The sequence below is a fragment of the Heterocephalus glaber genome, unplaced genomic scaffold (genome assembly GCF_053883595.1).
Source record: "Heterocephalus glaber isolate CG9 unplaced genomic scaffold, H.glaber_assembly_v1.0 deba00001719, whole genome shotgun sequence".
Taxonomy (NCBI): Eukaryota; Metazoa; Chordata; class Mammalia; order Rodentia; family Bathyergidae; genus Heterocephalus; species Heterocephalus glaber.
In genome coordinates this window covers 7,915,737-7,935,206 of record NW_028258432.1, presented here as the reverse complement: position 1 = coordinate 7,935,206, position 19,470 = coordinate 7,915,737, and the positions used below count along the sequence as shown (strand labels likewise).

General features: G+C 35.9%; 1 protein-coding gene across 1 annotated transcript in view; it reads left to right on the top strand.

Annotated features, from left to right (window-relative positions):
* The window catches only part of Usp12 (ubiquitin specific peptidase 12), a 95,428-nt gene extending 80,168 nt beyond the window's left edge, over window positions 1–15,260 (top strand). The window contains exons 7-9 of the mRNA XM_004854815.3: window positions 9,907–10,104; window positions 10,988–11,066; window positions 12,111–15,260. Of these exons, the coding sequence (XP_004854872.1) occupies window positions 9,907–10,104; window positions 10,988–11,066; window positions 12,111–12,212 (379 nt within the window). The 3' untranslated portion in view covers window positions 12,213–15,260. The remainder of the gene's footprint in view (window positions 1–9,906; window positions 10,105–10,987; window positions 11,067–12,110) is intronic.
* Window positions 15,261–19,470: the final 4,210 nt, after the last annotated feature.

The following is a 19,470-nucleotide window of genomic DNA, read 5'->3' as shown; positions in this document are numbered from 1 at the left end:
TTTCCATGTTTTAGTTATCCCCAGGTTGGCCAGTAGGACCCCTCTTCAGGCTGCCTCCTATGTCTTTTTGATATGCCCATCATTTTTTGAGCAATTCTTTACTTTCTGGCACTAGATATCCTAGGCTCATTTTTCGAAGGGACTGTGGTACTCATTAGGCAAGAATGATGTTTGGACACCAGGACTTTATGTAGGTGTACTCACTGCTATTGAAATATCATTATTCCTAAGCTCCCTTAATGAACATCGTGAATATACCATTACCTATACCACTATTTACTTCTCTTATTCATTTACTGATCTTTATAGCTATATTAAAAACCATGAATTCCAGTGATAGCTCCAGTTACAACTAATAAGATACAGTTTATTTTAGTGTCTCCTTTTTAATATTTACAGTTCCCTTCTGAGTGAAAATTCACTTCTATTACCTTTGTGATATTTACTTACTTGGTCAGTGCACTTGTGACTAATTAATTTCACTTTCCCTACCTCCTCTTTCCTTTACACATACATATGTGTACATGTACACACACACTCTCAGGACACCCTCAGTCACCTTGGGCTTCCCTTTCCTGCTTACTCTGATAACTGTCTTATTTGGTCCCACATAGTGATTGAACTGAATTGTTTATAAGGGAAAGAGCTAGGATTTTTAAGTGATTTTGTTTTTGTTTTGGACAAAGATAAGTTTATTAGGAAAGGAGGTGTTTTGGGTAATGGGTATAGGTAAATCAGAGCAGATTACTTACTAGTCCCTGCCATTAGTGCAGATAATGCAGACATCTCAGTTAAGTTTGAACAGAAGCACAGGGACTGACATATTAGATTCATCTTGCAAATGTAGAGAGTGCTTAAGACTATTGGTTAAGGAAGATAGGGTCAAAGACTAAATCCAGCTAAGAGAAATACAACTTACAGACTTTGTTGACTACACGGAGTAGGCCCCATCTGCTAGTATATCTGCCCTTCCTATAGACTGATGTTTACACAAGTATCATATACAAGTAGTTGAGAATTAAGTTGAGCTATTTGTTTTGAAGACATCTCTGATATTTTAATATATTGAGCAATACTAGGTATTAAATTACATAAAGGATATATAGTCTTTGTAAAGAAATTGGAAAAAATAGATGACTATGAATCATTATAAAAGCATTGTTGACATTTTTATATATCCTAGATTTTATAAGTGTGTATGTATGTACACATGTATGATGGTATCAAACTTTATATAGTTTTATAATTTTTTTACTTAACAATTGAGGCCATGTCAAGGAAAAGACACTTTTATATCATTCTTTAGAGGTGCTGCATAGTATTTTTTTCTGTACAGACATACTACTCGTCCTCTAAATCCAACAGTTTAGATTTATACCTCATGTATTTTTGGATACTTTTTAAGAGTATTTCTGTAGGGTAAATTATGGTCAGCTCCCAGAAAGATAACTCTACAGAAATTACCTGTTTCTCACTAGGGTTTGGTATCCACCCTTCTGTTAACATTCCATTGTGTCATTTAATCTGTTGGAGTCTAAGGTCCACTTCCAAGGTCCCTCTCAGCTCTAAAAGTTTATACTTTCTAGTGTCAGAATAAGCTGGTGTTGACTCTATAGCTCATAGTTTTTCCTAAAAACAAGCATTAGTTTGACTTTAAAAGGTTTCACCCTACATGAAGCACAAAAAAAATGATTGTCCCAATGACACAGAAAAAGAATTTGACAAAATTCAACACCCTTTCATGATCTAAAAAGAAAAAAAAAATTCAACAGTGTAGAAATAGAAGGAAATTACGGTCCTCAGGGTAATAAGGACCATATGTGAAAAGCTCCCAGCAAACATCATACTTTATACTCACTGATGAAAAACTGAAGGCTTTTCCTCTGAGATCAGAATAAGACAGGATGTCCACTCTTGCAGCTTCATTCTGGCCAGAGTAATTAGGCAACAGAATGAAATAAAAGGCATCCAAAATAAAAAGGAAGAAGTAAAATTCTTTCTTCTCCCAGATCTTATTTATAAAACCCTATAGATTTATATACAGCAACCTGTGAAAACTAATAAACATGTTCAGCAAAATTGCAGGAGACAGAATTAACACTCAAATGTCAGTTGCATTTTCCTATATACTAACAGTGAACAATCCTTGAAAGCAAATTAAAGAAATAGTCCTATGTACAAAAACATCAGAAGTAATAAAAAATACATAGGAATAAGTTTAACAGGCAAGGTGAAAGACGTATACTGGAAAATAGAAAAAATTGCTGGGAAAAATTTAAGGAAGATGCAAATGAATGGAAATATACCCTGTGTTCATAGATGGAAGCCTTAATAGTGTTAAAATGTCCATACTCCCAAGAGCAATCTGATTCATTGTAGTGTCCATCAAATTCTCAATGGCAGGGCTGGGTGGTGTGTATGTGCCTGTAATCCCATTGCTCTAGGAGGCTGAGGCGGGGGATTACAAGTTGGAGTTCCTCCTGGGAAATTTAGACTCTGCCTCAAAATAATAAAAGGGCTGGGATGTAGCTCAGTGAGAAGGCTCTGGGTTCAAACTCCTGACCCCCTGTCCTCCCAAAGAAAATCCGCAGTGCCATTTTTTTTTTTTTTTTTTTTTTGCAGAATCAAAAAATGCATCCTAAAATTCACATGGAACCATAAGACTTTGAATAGATAAAGAAATCTTAACAGAGCCAGAAGCATCATACTTCCTGATTTCAAAATATAGTGCTACAGTAATTAAAACAGTATGGTACTCACTTGACATACCACTGTTACAAAATAGCCTGTATATAAATCCACTCATACGATTAACTGTTCTTTGACAAAGATGTCAAAATCACATAATGGAGGAAGGAAAATTAATTCAACAAAACTGGATATCTTCTTGCAAAAGAATGCATTTGGATCTTTAACCTAACACTGTGTACAAAAATTAATTTAGAATGGTTTAAAGACTTAAATGCCAAACCTGAAACTCATAGAGTACTTAGAAGAAAACAGAAAGTGCTTCATGAATTTAGATTTGGCAATAGGATGATAACAAAAGCAGAGGCAATATAAATAAAAATTGGTAAATGGGATTTCATCAGACTTAAATCTGAAAAGTGAAAGAAATGACAGAATGAAAAGCAGTCTACAGAATGGAAGAGAATACTTGGAAACCGTATATTTCCTAAGTGGCTAGTACCCAGAATATATTTTTAAAAGTTGCAGCTAACAGCAACAAAATAATCTATTTTAAAAATGGACACAGGACTTGAATAGACATTCCTCCAAAGAATGTAAACAAATGACCAGCGAGCAATTGAAAAGATGCACATCAGCAGTTATCAGGGAATGCAGTTCAAAACCACATGATATTATCACCTTATTCCTGTTAGAATGGTCACTATCCCCCCACCCCCCATGTCGAGGACGTGGAGAATTAATGGAACCCTTGTGCACTGTTGGAGGGAATGTAAAATCCTGCTGCTACAATGGGAAACAGTATGGAAAGTCTTGAAAAAATTAAAAATACAATTACCCTATGATTCAGCATTCCCAGCTGTGAGTATAAATCCAGAAGAACCAAAATCAGGATCAAGATTGTTTTCAGACCCATGTTCATTGCATTATTCACTGTAGCCAAAAGGGGAAGCAACCCAAATGTCCATTTTCAGATGACAGAATCAAGAACAAGTAGTGTATGTATCCAGTGGACTAGTATTCAGCCTTTATAAAGAAGGACACCCTGTGTTACATGCTACGGTACCGTGAGCCTTGTGCACATGCTAGTGCCATAAGCCAGTCATAAAAAATACAAACACTGTATGATCTCTCTTTTACAATGTGCGATCTAAAATAGACTCTTAGAGGGCCAGGGATTTATTTAGCACATTGGTTCCACCGCCTGCCTTGCAGGCGCAAGGTCCTGAGTTTGATCCCTAGTACCAAAAAATAAAAAATAAAATAAAATAGACTCTTAGAAAATAGGTGGCTGTTGGCAGGAGCTGAGAAGGGAGGAAAGAGGGGAGGAGTTGTTCAGTTGGTAAGAGGTTCAGTTTTGTAAGATTAAGTTATCAAGATCTGTTTTGCCATAGTGTTTGTATATTTAATATAGTTATTGTATGCTTATGGTTAAAATTGTAAATTTTATGTTACCTTTTTAAAACCATGATAAATACTGCCACTCATATGTCTATGTTTGTATAAATATATATGTATTTTTTGAAACAAGGTCTTGCTGTGTAGTTCAGGCTGGCCTTGAACTCACTATGTAGCCCAGGCTGGCCTCAAAACTCGTGTTGATCCTCCTGCTTCAGCCTCCCGAGTGCTGGGATTACAGGTGTGCATCACCATACCCAGCTTATATAAATATTTTTAAAAGTTCTATAAGAAAGATTCCTTCTGGGAACACTGACTTTTGAAAATGTTGACCGTGTGCCACAAAATAAGTATTCTGTGGTCAAATGAATTTGCTATATAATTAAGTTTCCTCTTAGATATTCATACTTTATGTTGTAGACTCTTGAGAAGATTCACAGAATAGAAGAGTTTAACGTTTTTAATGTAACCTTTTCCAGAATTTAGGTATACATTAACTCCTTTTGTGTAGTGCTTATTGAACCACTAGGGAAATGTGAATATATCGGTCATATACTTTATCCCAGGGGCAAGTCCAGCACCTAAGTCAAGGTAAAGTGAAAAGCCTGAGGAATTAGAATGAAGAAGGACTGATGGCTTTGTGTCAGGAGTTTTCCTGTGCTCTGGATGCTGGGGTGGGTTTGAGGTTTTAAAGAAAACTGTTCTGTCACTCCTGTCTGTGGGCTCTGATGATGGGTGACAGTGGGCTGGGGGCTGAGATCCTTGCCTTCACCTCTTTCCTGTCTCTCTGTCCCTTCACTCTCCTTTTATTCCATAAAGGAGACAGTCCTGTCCTTATTCAGGCACTGAAGAAGACCCATACAATGCCCAGGGGACTCAGCATCATGTTGTTATGGCTGTCTGTCCTTGTATTTCTAGTTGGTGGGACCCTTCCGTCTCTACAAGTTGATGCCTGACTCCTTGCCTGGATCTCTAGATACTGCTTAATACCATGTTCATCCACATGGCAGGGTCCTCCATGGTCCTCAGCCACACCTGTGACCTGTCCTTTATTTTTGACATGTGCTGGAGATAAATTCTGTGGTCTAAATGTCCTCTGATTGCTTATGTTTCACTTCATCACCTTCATGTCTTTCTCTCAGGTCATAGAATCTCATTCTCTCCCCTAACTGTAAATATGCCACAGTTTATCCCTGTATATGTTATTTTAAAGAGCATAGGATTTAGTCCATGGAACTGTATGTCTGTACAGTTGTTCCACTTTTCTTTGTGGTTAAGACTGTTGTAAAGTTCAGAGATAAACATCCCTGGATCCTGAGACTGTATCTTCCCCCTCCCCCCATCTCATTAAGGCACCAATTGCCTGCAGCTGGTTGGCTGGTATTCTAGATAGGGGTGGATGAAGACAGTGTCAGTGTTCTCTGTGTGCTTTGGAGTGTCTCCACTCTTAACACTTGCTCTTTAGGGGTCTCTGCCTTGGGCTGGTGGAGAAGTGCATTTCTGAGCATTTCTTTCAGTCCTTGGTCATTGGCTGACAGGTCCTGAAGAGGGTGTAGAAGCCCAGCTACCTTGCTAGCAGTCCTACTCCAGGCTTCTCTGTGGGACTAGGACACAGTTGTTCCTCTCTGGGATTTTCCCTGAGGTTGAAGCCTTACCTGGCTTCCTTCCCTTCCTGTGCCCCCAGGGAACAAACACCACTGTAACTGTCCCACGATTTTGTCAGCTTTTGGGGAGGTTGTATTTTCATTATCATCTATTTCAAAATATTGTAAATTCTCTTGTGGTTTTGTTTATCCCATGGGTTACTTAGTAGTATGCTTAGTTTTCATATTTTGGGGAATTTTCTATATTTTTTTCTGTCTTTTATCACAGGATGTACTCCACGATTTCAGTCTTGAAATTTATTGAGACTTCTTTGATTGTCTAGTAACTTGGTGAATGTCCTCATTGTGCTTATGAAGAATGTGTAGTCTGCAGTTTGGGTTTGTGTTCCATAAATGTCAGTTTCATCTGCAATTAGATGATTCATAATTTCTTTATCCTTACTGATTTTTTGTTAGCGGGAAGGCCCTATTGAAGACTTCAGCTCTGGTTTTAAGTTTATTTCTTTAATTTTATGAAATTTTGAGGCTTTGATATTAGATATGTAGCTTTTGAGATTGTTATTGTCCTTTGGGTTAGTTGACTATCATTTTAGGAAGTATCTCTTTTTTCCCTCTGGTAATCTTTGTCTTAAAGTCTACTTTGTCTAATATTAGTATAACCAACATATTTATATAATGCTTATATGGTGTCTTTTTCCATCCTTATACTTTTTAATAGTTTTTTATTATAATTAGATATTATAAAGAAAGGTAAAGACCTATTAGAATAAAAAACGAACGCAATTTATAATTTTAAAGATGTAAGAGCAAGAAAATGTGTAACTTTATAAAGTCATCCAAACCTGATTTATATGGTAGATAAACACCCTTTAAAGAAAATAACAAGTTTTCATAGAAAATGCATCATTAAGCCAGTTTATAGAAGATTTAAAAATCATGTTTAAATCAAACTTTAAATTGCTTTTCTTTCCCCTTTCCTTCTTACCTCTCTTTCTTACCCCTTCTTTCCATGCACTCTACAATAAGCTGTATCCCCAGTCCTCAAAAACTTTGCATTCTAAAATAACTTGAAAAATAAAAATCTCTGATGGCACCAGGTGTAGTGGCACATTCCTATAATCCCAACACACAGTAGGCTGAGGCAGGAGGATCACTGTAAGTTTGAGGTCAGCCTGTGCTACATAGTGAATTTGAGGCCAGCCTGAACTACATAGCAAGACCCTGTCTCAAAAACAACAAACAAACAAAACAGAACTAAAAATGACGGCAACCAAGAGCATCCTAATATAACCCCTCTCCACACATTTGAATAGAAGAAAAAACAGAATCCTATAAATTCTTTGGTGTATTGGTTTTTTCCTTCTGCTACAAAATAATAAATTTCGTACTCCTTTTGCAAGGCCAAGGAATTCTCTTTTTCTTGTTTTCTTTTTTTTTTGGTACCAGGGATCGAACTCTGGACCTTGAACTTGTGAGGCAGGTGGCGGAACCACTAAGCTAAATCCCCAGCCCCAATTCTCTTTTTCTTAGAGAACTATTTTAATATGATTCTGTAGGCCAGTCTCTCCTTGTCTTTAAAACATGGGCCCACAAATATCTCTGATACTCTCCTGTTTATCCCCAGAGGGTTTGTCTTCTTTGTAGTGGATGGTAGTTTTCCTGTGGGGGCATCCTGCCAAATAGCATTCATAGTCTTCATGTGTTGTCTGATCAAACATGTTTTATCATGTAGACTTTTTTTCCTCTTTTTGTCTCTATCCCCCTCTGCCCTTGTTCAGTCTCTAAAAGCATCTTTCTCCTGACCATCAGCCCATGTTCACTCCTTCCTCTTCATCTTAACTGCCATCTGTTACACCGACACTTGATTTATCCTGGGAAAATTCTTCTGAATCTACATTCCTTTAGAATTTTCAAAGACTACTTTGTTGTTTTACAAAGATTTTGTTTTAGCACCTGTTCATCAGTTTAATCACAGATCTGACTGAGGATTATACGTAAGTTTTTACACCAGTATATTTGTTTACTTAGGTATTTTCCCATGCCACTTAGAAAGTTTTAGCAGTCTTATTTGAAGTTATATAATATTCTGTGATGTTTGTTAATTTATTTTAGCACTTTCTCTTATTGAATAGGTAGGATTTTTTACAATGTAAAAATTTTTTTTCAGTTCTACTATTTATTTTTTTTAAATATTTTTGAAAAAATATAATTTTTTTACAATATTTTCAACTTAAACACTATTCACACTGAACATGTATGGCAGCTTAACCTACCCAAATACGAAGTTTAAGAAGCCAAAACTGTTCCAGCTTTGTTAAAAAGAAAAGTTGTGCTGCAGATTGTGCTTAACAAAGGAAGGAAAAGCACCATTCAAAGCACGTAACAATCTCTTTGTTCAACTGGATTATAGGCTGGTGTTTGTCCCAAATTAGACTTCACACAGATATGGCTGTGATGAGGTGAATCCTCAGAAGGCACGATTCTCAAATCACATATTCCTCAAATGTATCATTAGAAGAATTCAGTATTTCTTTTTCCTTTTTTGATACTAGGGACCACACTCGGGACTTTGCACTTGTGAGGCAGGCGCCGGAACCACTGAGCTAAATCCCCAGACCTGAATTCAGTATTTCTAACATGATAACATACCACACAAGCCAGGACTAGCTCTTATCTGTCATTACCTTGTTACCTCAGTCACCAATGACAGGTATTTCAAATTATCAGGTATTTTTCAGAAAAATATACAATGTAAAATTTTTAGAAGTAAGTTTTCTCTCAAGTGCTGTATTTGAGATGGTATATTTAATTTATATTAAAGAAACGAGGGTCCGGGGATTTAGCTCAGTGGTTCCAGTACCTGCCTCATAAGCTCCAGGTCCCGAGTTCGATCCCCAGTACCAAAAAATAAGAAATGAGACAAAGGTCATAAAAGATTTTACTTCATTATTGCTAGATTGGTTTCAAGAAATGGCTAACTTTTATTTTGACCACTAGGCCAGGCTAGTTCAGTAGTAAATACTTTAGGAATAAGTTGCTTGCCATATTTATGGTTTGTAGAAGGCAGATTTAATGTAATGCTATAAAATGACTTTATTCTTTTCCTTTCATTAGAAGTAATGGCTTGTAAATTTCATTTATTTAATTATGGAGGACATTTTGCTCCACTGAGCCCACATCAAATTTAGTTCTGCAACATTTTGCAAGTATTCATCATGAGGCAGACTTGTTGCTAGATAGTGGAAAATAAAAATGGAAGAAATGGTTTCTGGCTGTCAAGAGTTCAGATCCTAGAAGAAGAGAAAGACACATAATCATCTAAATGTTTTACCATGAAATCTTGACTTATATAGAGTGAACCTGTGAAGTGCTGATAGAAGATTGAAGAGAGCAGTCTTTAGTGCCAGAAGGTGTAATGTTTTGCGCTATGCCTTTAAAAGAATAGGCTGTTGTGTGAAGTAGGAGTACCAACACGATCTCAGGAGAAAATAGTATTCAGTGGCATAGCAAAGAGCATTAGAATGTAAAGGATAGCCTATGTTTCACAGTTAAAAACAACTTCTGAGGGCCGGGGATTTAGCTCATTGGTTCCGCAGCCTGCCTTTTAAGTGCAAGGTCCCAAGTTCAATCCCAGTACCAAAAAAACACAAAAAACAACCTGCATTTCCAGATTATTTCATTCCTTTAGGATCTTTGTAGTTGCCTAGTTGTAATTCTTGATATGGGACTGTTGCTAATGTCCACCAAACACACTTAACTTGAATGGTCTCTGATACTTCTCTTGTTGTCAATCTGTTCTTGTATTACATGGATTAGTAGAACAAATGGGTTGCAATCTACACTCACATCCAAAGGAATTGGCAGCTTAAGGAATCCGTTTTTCCTCCACCTCTCCTGGGCATCATGTGCATTTTAAAGATCTGTGTTTGACAACTGTAGATTCTTAACAAAGGACTGGTGCCATTCCAGTTGTTTTGGAGCCTTATTTCATGCTGTGTGATGTGGCTTGATGATAGTTGATAAGGTGGGGGTAGTTTTAAGATGTTCCAAATGTTGGCAATACAGATATAATAGAAATATGCAAAACTGGGTGGTCTGGGCTATAAAAACTGACCATGAGTTAATCTGTTAATTGAAGATAATAAAGTTTGATCATTCTCTTAAGGACATGGTGGATGTTTTTATGAAATTTTATTTTCATCTTTATTTTTAATAGGATGAAAGTTAAAAAACTGCCCATGATTCTAGCTCTACATCTGAAGAGATTTAAATATATGGATCAGCTTCATCGATATGCAAAACTTTCTTATCGGGTAGTTTTTCCTTTAGAACTCCGTCTGTTTAACACTTCAGGTGATGCAACCAATCCTGACCGAATGTACGACCTTGTTGCTGTTGTGGTTCACTGTGGAAGGTAATTGCAACTCTGGGGATGTGGTAATGAATAGAGCAGAGAGCATTCAGTATGTTCATGAGTGATGTGAATTTTAAGTGTTCTTTATCCTTCTCAAGATAAATTTTATTCAAAATGGATTTTTCAGATGTACATTTTATTTTTTCTTAGAGCTTTCTATATATTAAATTATTGCCTTAGTTTTTATTCCTATTATTTAAATATTATTCTAAGGGTATTATGTTTTGTGTTCCTTAAGTCTCTTTTGTTTTTTATTGTTTGCTTATTTTTTGGTGGTTGTTGGTAAAATGATGCTGCCTAAATAAATTTTACAAAATAAATCATTTCTGAGACTAATTGGATATGTTCCTCTTGTTAATGGTTATGAAAAGCATTTAAAAGGTTTTGGAAATACTCTTCAAAAACCATTTTTCTGATTTTACTAGTGAGTGTATTTTTCATTTCTTATTAGCCAGTTTAGTATGCAGGCTCATTTTTATTCTCTTTTCTAGCAGTGGTTTGCCTGTTTTCCCTGCATGGATAGATATGTATTTATACTTATTAATTTACAAAATAACAAAAAATTTCCAGACTATAAGAGCATCACATAATTAAAACTTGTATTTGCAACATAAAGTCTTCATTGACTGCATATAATTCCTTTAATAATTTTAAAACAGGTCACTTGTCCTTTTTCCCAAGTTTTGGAAAACTTGTAGTAATTATTTGATTCTAAATTTGGATTCCATTTCACATCAGTGTAGTTTTATCTTTTGGGGTGAGGAAAATAGGTAAGGAATATTTTATTCTAGTTTCCCTATAGAACATGAAATTTAGAGCATGAAAGAATAATATGAATAGGCATAGTAAGAAATTAACTCTTCTTTTTCTTCTTTTGTTTTAGTGGTCCCAATCGAGGACATTATATTGCAATAGTTAAGAGTCATGATTTTTGGTTGTTGTTTGATGATGACATTGTAGAAGTAAGTAGTTTCTTAATTTTTTTAAAGTTGTGAATATATTTATTTCTTCACTTTCTCAGTCATATGACTGGTGATGAATATTAGACAAATGTCCAGGTCTTTAGATTATAGTTTAATTTTACCTTTTTATTTCATAATGTCCAAGCCCAGTGCTTGGATGGCTAACCAACCTTTAATAACTAGAATAAATAAGGGAAACCTTTCACTAATAGAACTAGTTTCCAAGAAAGTCTTTCATTACTTTTAAAGAGCTATGTAATATACATAAAGAACAAAAATGTTAAACAACTTGATGAGTTTATATTTGCATGAGCAGACATACTTGTCAGTCACTAGCCAGATCAAAATGCAGTATATTTTCAGTACTCTAGCAGGCTCCTCCTCCTCGATTAATACACACACCTGTCCCCACCTCTTCCCTCTATCCCCTGGAACTGACTATTGTATTTAGAAAATTAATCATTGTGATTAATTTTGCCTGTGTTGCAGTATAAGTGGATTTATACAGAATGCCTTCTTTTGGGTCTGGCTTTCTTCACTCATTACTATATTGTGAGATTCCCTCTCATTATTGCTATAGTAGTTGTTGTTTTTCCTCGCTTTGTAATTTTTCTATTTTATGAACATACCAAGTGAGAAATTTGTCTTTTTGTCAGTTATTCACCATTATGAACAAAAGTCTTTTGATCATCCTTGCACAAGTCTTTTATTAGATGTATGCACTCACTTTTCTTGCATTTTACATTAGGTTGGACCATTGGAAATTGCCACTTTTGTAGGTCTAAAATGATTGAAATTACTGTGTTTCATGTGTTTAACCTATACCTAGAGGTAGAATTGCTGGATCAAAGAGTAGCTGAACATTCAGCTTCAGAAGTATTGTTTAATATTTTTTTCAAAGTGTCTGTACCATTTTACACACCTACCAGCTGTGTAGGAAGAGTTCATTCTCACCAGTGCTTGATATTGTCATTTTTTAAAATTTAAGCTATTCTGTTTGCTCAGAGTTCACATATATATTAATATTTGCATTTTGCCTCACAGAAAATAGATGCACAAGCTATTGAAGAATTCTACGGGTTGACATCAGATATTTCAAAGAACTCTGAATCTGGTTACATCCTTTTCTATCAGTCTCGGGACTGAGGAGGACCATGATGAAGAGATACTTTCTGCCTCATTTCTTCTCTGGTTATTTTGGAAAGGATCAAGCACTGATTTTTCAAGAAAAGAGAAATGCAGGAAGCTCAGGGGGCAGTAGCATACTTTGCACACAATAAAGCAAAGACTATGGATTAACAAGCCCTTCCTATCATGGTGTTGATTTATTTGCTCAGGTATCATGCTGTCTGTGCAGTTCCATACAACAAGGACATGAAATCAGAGATAACAGCTCCTCTTGTAAAACAGCCTTCCAGATATTGACATGCATTTTCTCTTTATAAATTGCACCAATAATAATTTGAATTCCTTGGGGGTGCAGTAGGAAGAATTGGAATATGTGCTGGCTTGTATCGATAATGTAAAGAGATGATTTTGAACACACTGCACAGATGCCCGGGGTTGGTATGTGTAGAAGCATATTCAGTGTCTTTTTAAGCATAAACCAGAAATACTTTTGGGCCCAACACTTGCAGTTGCCTTCCTGACTTACAAACCTAACAGTAGAATCCAGTGTCAGGAAGACAAATATGTTTTGCTTCTCTGAAGAAGCTTATAATAATATACAGTGTATGTATATGTAGGGAACAATTGGTCAGAAGTGGCTTTTTGTTTCCCCAAGGGGAAAGACTGGCTTTGTAATTATAATTTTTTCCTTATTTATTTTACTTAAAACTGGTAGAGACTTAATTATTATATGAAGTGCCCATGATTCTGTCAGTAAATTTTAGCCTATTTTTTATTAGTTTTGTCAGTTTAAATACTCTTTTTGTTTGTTTCTGTTTTTAAGGGGAATTTTAAATTCTATCTGAAATCAGTAAGAGAGCTTGAGAAAAATTGCAATGAGAGGAGGTAAATATTCTTTTTCAGGAGGAACTGATATCTCTGGCTCAATATTTGTTCTTTTGTCATAGTTTATAAGTCATTTATTTTATTCAGCTTTAATTTCAGTAAAATAAAAATTTAAAAATTCCCTAGAGTTGTTGGAATGATTAAAAGAAATTCTGGTGCAGTGGTGATGTACTGGTCTTTAGAATTCTTAAATAGTCTGATGTTTCAAATTGAGCCTTGCTCAAAAATTCATGTCATCTAAGTTATTTTCAAATATCTTGTTTTTTTAACTTTGGTTAAAAAGTAATATATTCATCATAACCCTAGCAGCCTGGATTGTGGCTGAAAACACCTTCTGAAGATTACATTTTGATTAGATAGGCCAGTAATTTTTTAAAAAAAGAAAAAAGGCCATTTTTCCCCCTGTGACTTTACAGATTGATTGGAAGAACGTTCAGAAATTAAAATTTATATTTTTCATTTTGCTGGGGTTTTTAAGAAGTAATATGTGTGAAGTAAAATGTACATCATTGCAGTTGGTATTTTTCCATGCATCAGTAAGTTGTCTGACAGTGGCACAATGTAACTTGCAGAGAATAATTGAAAATTGCTTTCAAAATAATAGCAATTAGGCATTGGACGTTTCTTATCAGAAGGAGTAATTTTTTTAGTTTTCTAAAGTTATTTTACTAAAACTGTTGACAAGAAAAAAAAGATGTTTCTTGTGCTGCTATTAACATTTCTTATCCATATCTTTTAGCTCAGGAAATGACTTCACCTATTTGTCCCATAAACAGATCGTTAACAGGGTTACTTAGCTTATTGGGCTGCTTAGACAGATGTGCTGAAAATTACAATATTTGGTGTTTATACTAAATATCAAAAAATATTTTGACAAATTCATTTTTAGGATACAGCTTCTCTTACCCTAGCTGAAATTGTTTTGTACAAATTACACATAGCCTGTCTGATCTGCCAACATTACACAGAGAATCAACAACCAAGAACATGGGGGAAGTCAGAGGAGTAGAAGAGCTTGTATTTTGAGAGCTTAAACCGAATTGTTGTGGAATTTAAAGTTGTATTTTTACAGGTTTCTGTAAAGAAAAAGGATATGGTGAAGCACAGTTAGTTTTAACATCAGCTAGGCCACAGCAAGTATAAAGATAGATGAAGTCATTTGCATAAAGGTACAACATTGAAATACTGTATTGAGTTTTGTGCGTTTTCACATTTAAAAAATCCATACAGGCAAAGCAAGTTAAATTTCATGTTACAGCAACTTCTAACATTTGTATTGAGTTCCATGGTCGTCACATACTTTGTTCACATTTACACTGTATTTCATCATGTGATTTGTCATAGGAGGGACTATGACTGATGGTTCTAAATTTATTTTTTACTCTTAGTGCAGCTGGATATAAGTAAAATGTTCTGAAGCTTATCAGAAGCTCAATATACTTTTAAAATATATAGGGTTAGGGTTGGGGAGATAAAAATACAGGTATAGTAAGTAAGAAAAGTGACCCATCTAGAAAGCATTGTGAGGTTGTGTGTGGGTTGGCTGTGATTAAAATAAGGAGCAGGTTAAAATTGTAAATGGGGCTGATTTGCTATATATCTATGTACATGTTTGTTGGGATAGCTGTCCCATATTTTGTATATTGGAATAAAGATTTCTATAAATTATCTTAACTAAAAGTAAATACTCTAAATTAAGTTCCACTTCTAAGTCACATGGCTTCTGTCTTGGAAATTTTATGAACTACAGGAGCCAGAAGGCTTAGGAAAGGGGAGGGAAGATGTTGTACTATATGGGTCTTGTGGCTTCTAACCATCAATATAGGTTGTTTTCTTTCTCTGATGGCAGTAGGAAGACCTCATTTTCATAATATACTACTCTTGATGCTTTATTTTAAAGATACTTTTCATTAAAGATTCTCTCATGAGGTGTTTGGCTGGGAGCTGGGAGGCTAAGGTGCTCAGGTCCTGGCTCTTCAGTGAACTTAACTGTGTGACCTTGGGCAAGTCACTTAACCTCTCTGTGCTTCAGTCTCCCTGTTTTGTAAAATGGGAGTAATACCTACCTCACAGGGTTGTTGTGGGGATTAATTAGAAATAATGTCTGTAAAGCATTTAAGGTTCTTGAAGAAGGCGCTATATAAATACAAAATAATATCTATTAAAATTGGTTTATTTGTGCTTGTGGGGTTTTTTTTCTTTTTTACTAAAATGTATTTGCAAATTAGAAATTCACATTATGGAAATTGTGTTGCTGTTTTTGCACAAGTTAGTATTTTTGTTATCTGAAGAGATTTTCTCTAGAAGAGCATTGCAGTTATATGAACCAGTACTCTGTATATGCCTGTATTGAATTAACACATAGCTTGCTGTGATGGTCTGCTTCCTGTTGCTATGACAAAACATCTGAGATAATTTAAACAGAAAAGGTTTTGGCTTGCACTTTCACAGGTTTCAGTACCTGGTTGTTTGGCATTATTGTTTTTGGGTCTGTGATAAGATAGAGCAGCATGGTGGGAGAGTGTGTGGTATAAACAGGATGCAAAATAAAGAGAGAAGGGGCCAGGGTGTCAGTGTCCCTTCCAAGGGCACAGCATACTTCCATGACCTCACTTCCTCCCACCAGGGCTTGCCCCCTAAAGATTCCACCACCTCCCGGTATCCCCAGTGGTTGGCAGCCAACCCTTCAACACATAGGCCTTTGGGTGACACTCCAGATCTAAACTAAGACACTTCTGTTTGTCTCTATTTATTTTTATATTTAGAATCATAAATTTTTTACCTGAAAGGTCGCAGTTGTACCATTCCTCCTCTTTACAGTGTAGTAATTGCTCCTGTAGATTCTGTTTAACGTTTGCTTAGTTGACCTGTCCTTGAGTACTTTGAGCCTGTTCCACTTCTGAGTAAGTTGGATTGTTATTAATGTTCCTGTCATTTCTAGTCCATCCTCATTCTCCTAGCATGTCTTCTGTTGCCAGCACTGACCTTTGTATTAATAGGAAGTTCAAAGACTTCGTCATTGTTGGGGGCCCTGTTCTGGAAACACTTGTTTATTTAGATCTCTGAATGTTCTCAGAATAAACAGCACAAGCAAATAAGACTGTCAGTGAAGACCTAAGGTGGCATTTTCTTCTCTAAGCATCTGTATTGCATACTTCATATTGAACTTTCGGTAAGTGAAATCTTGTATATCCAAGAGTTTTTCATGAACTGTTGAAAAGCCTTAAAAATGCTTCCCCACGTCTTGTTTTAAATTCGCTTATTACTAGTACCTGTGTGTTTAGCATTTTGGTTTTTTCCTACCTCTCATTATTATGTTTTCTTTGTTTTCTTTTCTTTTTTGGTACCAGGGATCAAACCTGGGACCTTGTGCTTGCGAGGCAGGCAGCAGAACCACTGAGCTAAATCCCTGGTCCTATTATTATGTTTTCTTTCACAGCATACTACCTCTGCTCACTCTCCAGAGCTGCTACAGTGAGAACCCATCATTTTTGAGTGATAGCTTGCTATGTGATTGGTTCAGTACTTGGCATTTTACTTCATTTGATGTCAACCTCAGTGGCAACATCTACTGGGTAGTGATACCCTCGTGTTATAAAAGAATCTACAGGTCTTTAGTAATTTTCCGAGAATCTCACCGTCTGGAAAGCATCAGATATAGTATAATGTAGGTGCCCAAGCTTTTATCTTTTACCTGTCAGTATCAAAGGATTTTTTAAAATTGTGGTAAAATAATAAAAGTTAACATTTTAACTAGTTTTAAATGTTCAGTTAAATGACAGTGTATTCACCATGTTGTGCAGCTCTCACCACTGTCCATTCCCAGAACTCTTCATACCAAATAAGAACTCTGTACCAGTTAAATACTAACACCCCAGTCTCCTTACCTCTCCCCAAACCTTTGGTAACTTGCATTCTACTTTGTGTCTGCAAATTTGACTGTTCTAGATAGCTTACGTGGGTGGAATTATGCAGTGTTTGTCCTGTGTTTGGCTTGTTTCATTTGGTATAACGTTTTCAGCACACATCCATGTTGTAGCATATGCCAGAATTTCTTTTTAAGCTTGAATAATACTGCTATCTGTATATGCCGTGTTTTGTGAGTCCATTCATCCTTTTACATCTGGGTTGTTTCTGCCTTTTGGCAGTTGTGACTTAGACTGCTAATGAGCATTGGTATGCAGGTACCCCTGGGAATTGCAAGATCATATGGAATTCTGTTTAACTTTTTTGACAACAACCATACTGTTTTCCGTAGTGACATCTGCATTTTATACTCCCAGCAGCAGTGCATCAGTCTTCCAATTTCTCCATGTCTTTGCCAGTGACACTTGTTATTTTCTGATTTTTGTTTGAGTAATTGCCATCCTAGTAGGTGTGGAATGTGATACCTTGTGATTTGACTTGATTACCCTAATGACTAGTGATGTTGAGTGTCTTTTCATGTTCATACTGACGTTCGGATATCTTTGAACAAATGGCTATTTAAGCCCTTTGTCCATGTTTTCATTTAAGTGGGTGATTTTTGTTGAGTTGTAGTTTAAAAAAAATTCTAGGTAGTAATCCTTTATTAGATAACATAATTTATAAATTTTTTCTCCTATTCTATCTTTTCATTCTCTTAGAGATTGTATCCTTTGATACACAGAAATTTTTAATTTTGATACAGCCACGTTTTTCTTTTGTTGCATTTTTTTGTTTGTTTGTTTCATATCCAAGAAATTCAGTGTCACAAAGATTTTGCCCTATGGTTTTCTGAGTTAATACTTGCGGCTTTTATATTTAGGTCTTTGATTTATTTTGTGTTAATCTTTGTATATAATGTAATGTAAAAGTCAACTTGAGCTTTTTTTTGCATGTGGATATCCAGTTTTCCCAGCACCATTTGTTGAGAAGACTTCCACTGGTCTTGTCCCCTCTTGCCAAAGATCTATTAGCCAGATATTCTTGGGTTTATATCTGGGCTCTTTCTTTTGTCCCATTCTACTAGTACGACCCTTTTGATTATTGTAGCTTTGTACTAAGTTGAAATATGGAAGTGTTGATTCTGATAATTTTTTTTTCTAAGATTATTTCAGCTGTTGAGGGCTGTTTGATATTTCATGTGAATTTTAAGTTTTCTTAGGCAAAAATTGCCATTGGGATTTTTGATAAGAGACCAAGTTAAGTCTCTGTGTTAGTCTGTGTTAGTCAGCTTCTCATTGGTGTGACAAAATACCTGACATGAAACGACTTACAGGAGGAAACATTTATTTTTGTTCATGGTTTCAAAAGTTTCAGTCTATGGTTAGCCAGCAGTGTACCTTGAATCATTTGTCAACAAGATTGCAGAAAAATAAAATAGAAGCTTGATTTTACTGAGCTCTACCATGTCATCAAAAATCTCTATTCACTGCAAGGCCAGAAACAAGACAGTAATATACTGTATGTATAAATCTTGGGGTGATATAAGCAGTGATTGTGGAGTTTTTAACCTATTTATTGGTACTTTGTTTTGCTGGTAGCTTTTCCCTTAGTCAGAAACCACTTTCCTTATGGTATTTTTGTTTGTCTGTTTCTTGAGACAAGGTCTCTCTTCGTAGCTCATGCCAGCCTTGAACTCACACAGCCCAAGCTGACCTGAAACTCATGGCAGTTCTGCCTCAGTGGTGGGATTACAGGCTTGTGCCACCATACCTGGCCCAAACACCATTTATTTTAGGCTGCAAAAGCAAATGCTTTTGTGGCTGGCTGGACTTGAACTGGCTGCTAGATTTTCTTAACCTCCCAAAGGTTTGCAAACACATGCATTCATAGAAGCCTCAAAAAATACATATATAGGTGAGCAGCTATTTTCCCAGTGTTACATATACTTATCATTGCCTAATCACCAGTTATACTTTGATTGATTAAATCTATTAATAAACATTATTGAACATGTATTTCTTAAAAATTCCTGTCATAAATACAAAATAGGAGCATTGTAATGTCTAGATTTCTGTACATTGTATGTATTCTACATTTTACTACATGTTGTACTGTTAATTAGAACTGGTCTAAAATCACTTTATTGCATGTAAAATTTCAAACTGAGATATGAAGTTTGTCATCCTGTACCAACACAGGCAGGGGTGGAGATGTTTGTACTTGCAGAAGACATTCCTGGATTGTGGACTGTGGTAGAGAGGGGCTTGGAAGGCCAGAGAAAGTGTGCTGGGACTGAAGGTGAGCAGACATGGTCATGGGCTGGCTAGCTGCAAAAAAGGGTCGGGGTACTGGGCAAGGTTCCTAGGTCTCTGATTTGCACAGGTAGGTAGGTGGAGACGTTTTTCTGAATATCCAGGAAGATCAGGTTTGGATGTTTGATTGTAAGTGTTTGATGGTATAGATAGATGTGCCACAGCTTTGTTGT